The sequence below is a fragment of the Fonticula alba genome, assembly GCF_000388065.1.
Source record: "Fonticula alba strain ATCC 38817 unplaced genomic scaffold supercont2.6, whole genome shotgun sequence".
Taxonomy (NCBI): Eukaryota; order Rotosphaerida; family Fonticulaceae; genus Fonticula; species Fonticula alba.
The window spans coordinates 191,544-192,754 of NW_009242976.1; the positions used below are offsets into that span (position 1 = coordinate 191,544).

At 64.9% G+C, this 1,211-nt stretch overlaps 1 protein-coding gene across 1 annotated transcript; it reads left to right on the forward strand.

Annotated features, from left to right (window-relative positions):
• Window positions 1-174: 174 nt before the first annotated feature.
• Window positions 175-936, forward strand: H696_03709 (hypothetical protein; the record flags this gene model as incomplete). Its single annotated transcript, XM_009497564.1, has 3 exons — window positions 175-499; window positions 694-722; window positions 916-936. The coding sequence occupies 3 exons, from the start codon at window positions 175-177 to the stop codon at window positions 934-936; spliced, it is 375 nt and encodes a 124-aa protein (XP_009495839.1).
• Window positions 937-1,211: the final 275 nt, after the last annotated feature.

Consider the following 1,211-nt stretch of genomic DNA (forward strand, 5'->3'; position numbering starts at 1 on the left):
CCCCCCCCCTCCCGCCGCCCCGCTCCACCACACCTCTCTGCTCCTGTGCTCGCGTTGTACCATCGTCACCACCCCGCGCCTCCTTAGCACCCACCCTCGCCACCCTCCCTCCGCCCTCTCCCGTGCTGCCCCCCCCTCCCCTCTCCCTCCCCTCTCCCTCGTCCATCCCGCACGATGCGGCCCGTCGAGAATGCCCACGCTGGTCTCGTCGGAGCGGGCATGCTGTCGATACCGGCCGGCACCTTGACCTCCCTGGCGGCCAGCATTGCCAGCGTCGCCACCAGTGCCAGCGGCAGCGCCTCCGGACCCAAAGACTATGCCCCTCCCGGCTTCGACTCGTCCGTCATCACCCAGTTCCATCCGGTGGAGATTGCCTGCACGGTCACCCTCACGGCCATGGTCCTTTTTGTCGGCATCGTCGTCGGCTATGTCTGGTGGTTCCGGACTTGGCCGCCCTTCAAAACCAAGCAGCTCAACTGGGTCCTCATCATGTACTTTGGTGCGTGTTCCCCGCCCTATCCCGGTTGTTTCTCCTCCCTTACCGGCGTTGTCTCCAGCTGAGGCTCCCTCCCTTTGTCCTCCTCTCTCTCTCTCTCTATCTCCCCCGCTCAATCCCACTGCCCCGTCCATCCATCCATCCGGCCCCCCTGGCTGACCATTCTCATGCTCGTGTCCCTTGCCATCTCCCATCAGCCACGGTCCTCTTTTCCTACGGGCATCTGGTACATACCTGTCTCGCACTTTGCTCCCCCCCCCTCCCTCACGGCCTGTCCTTCCCAGGGTTTGTCCCCTATGCCGGGCCTTGGCCCGGTTATGGTTCATCATCAAGTAGCCAGCCTCCTAACACGGTGCTCCCGCATTCCGCCTCTCCTCCATGTGCCTAGTTTGCCATGCGCGTCCTCCCCATTCCCCCAGACTTTCCGGTCTGCGTGCTGATCACCTGTGCGTGCCACAGCCCATTGCCACGCCAGCTGGAGCCATTCTCTCCGCCCCTCCCACCGCTCCCCTTCCGCCGCCGCCGCCGCCGCCGCCGCCGCCTCCTCCTCCTCCTTCTCCCCCTTCTCACGCATATCCATGCGCCCTCTTCTCCCCGCTCCCCTGCCTTCCCGTGGCCAGACTGGCTCCAGTGCTTCTTCGGCATTATCATGATGCTCGCAGGCCTCCTAGTCCGGATCTGGCGTGTACGTTTCCCCCCCCCCCCTTCTCACACC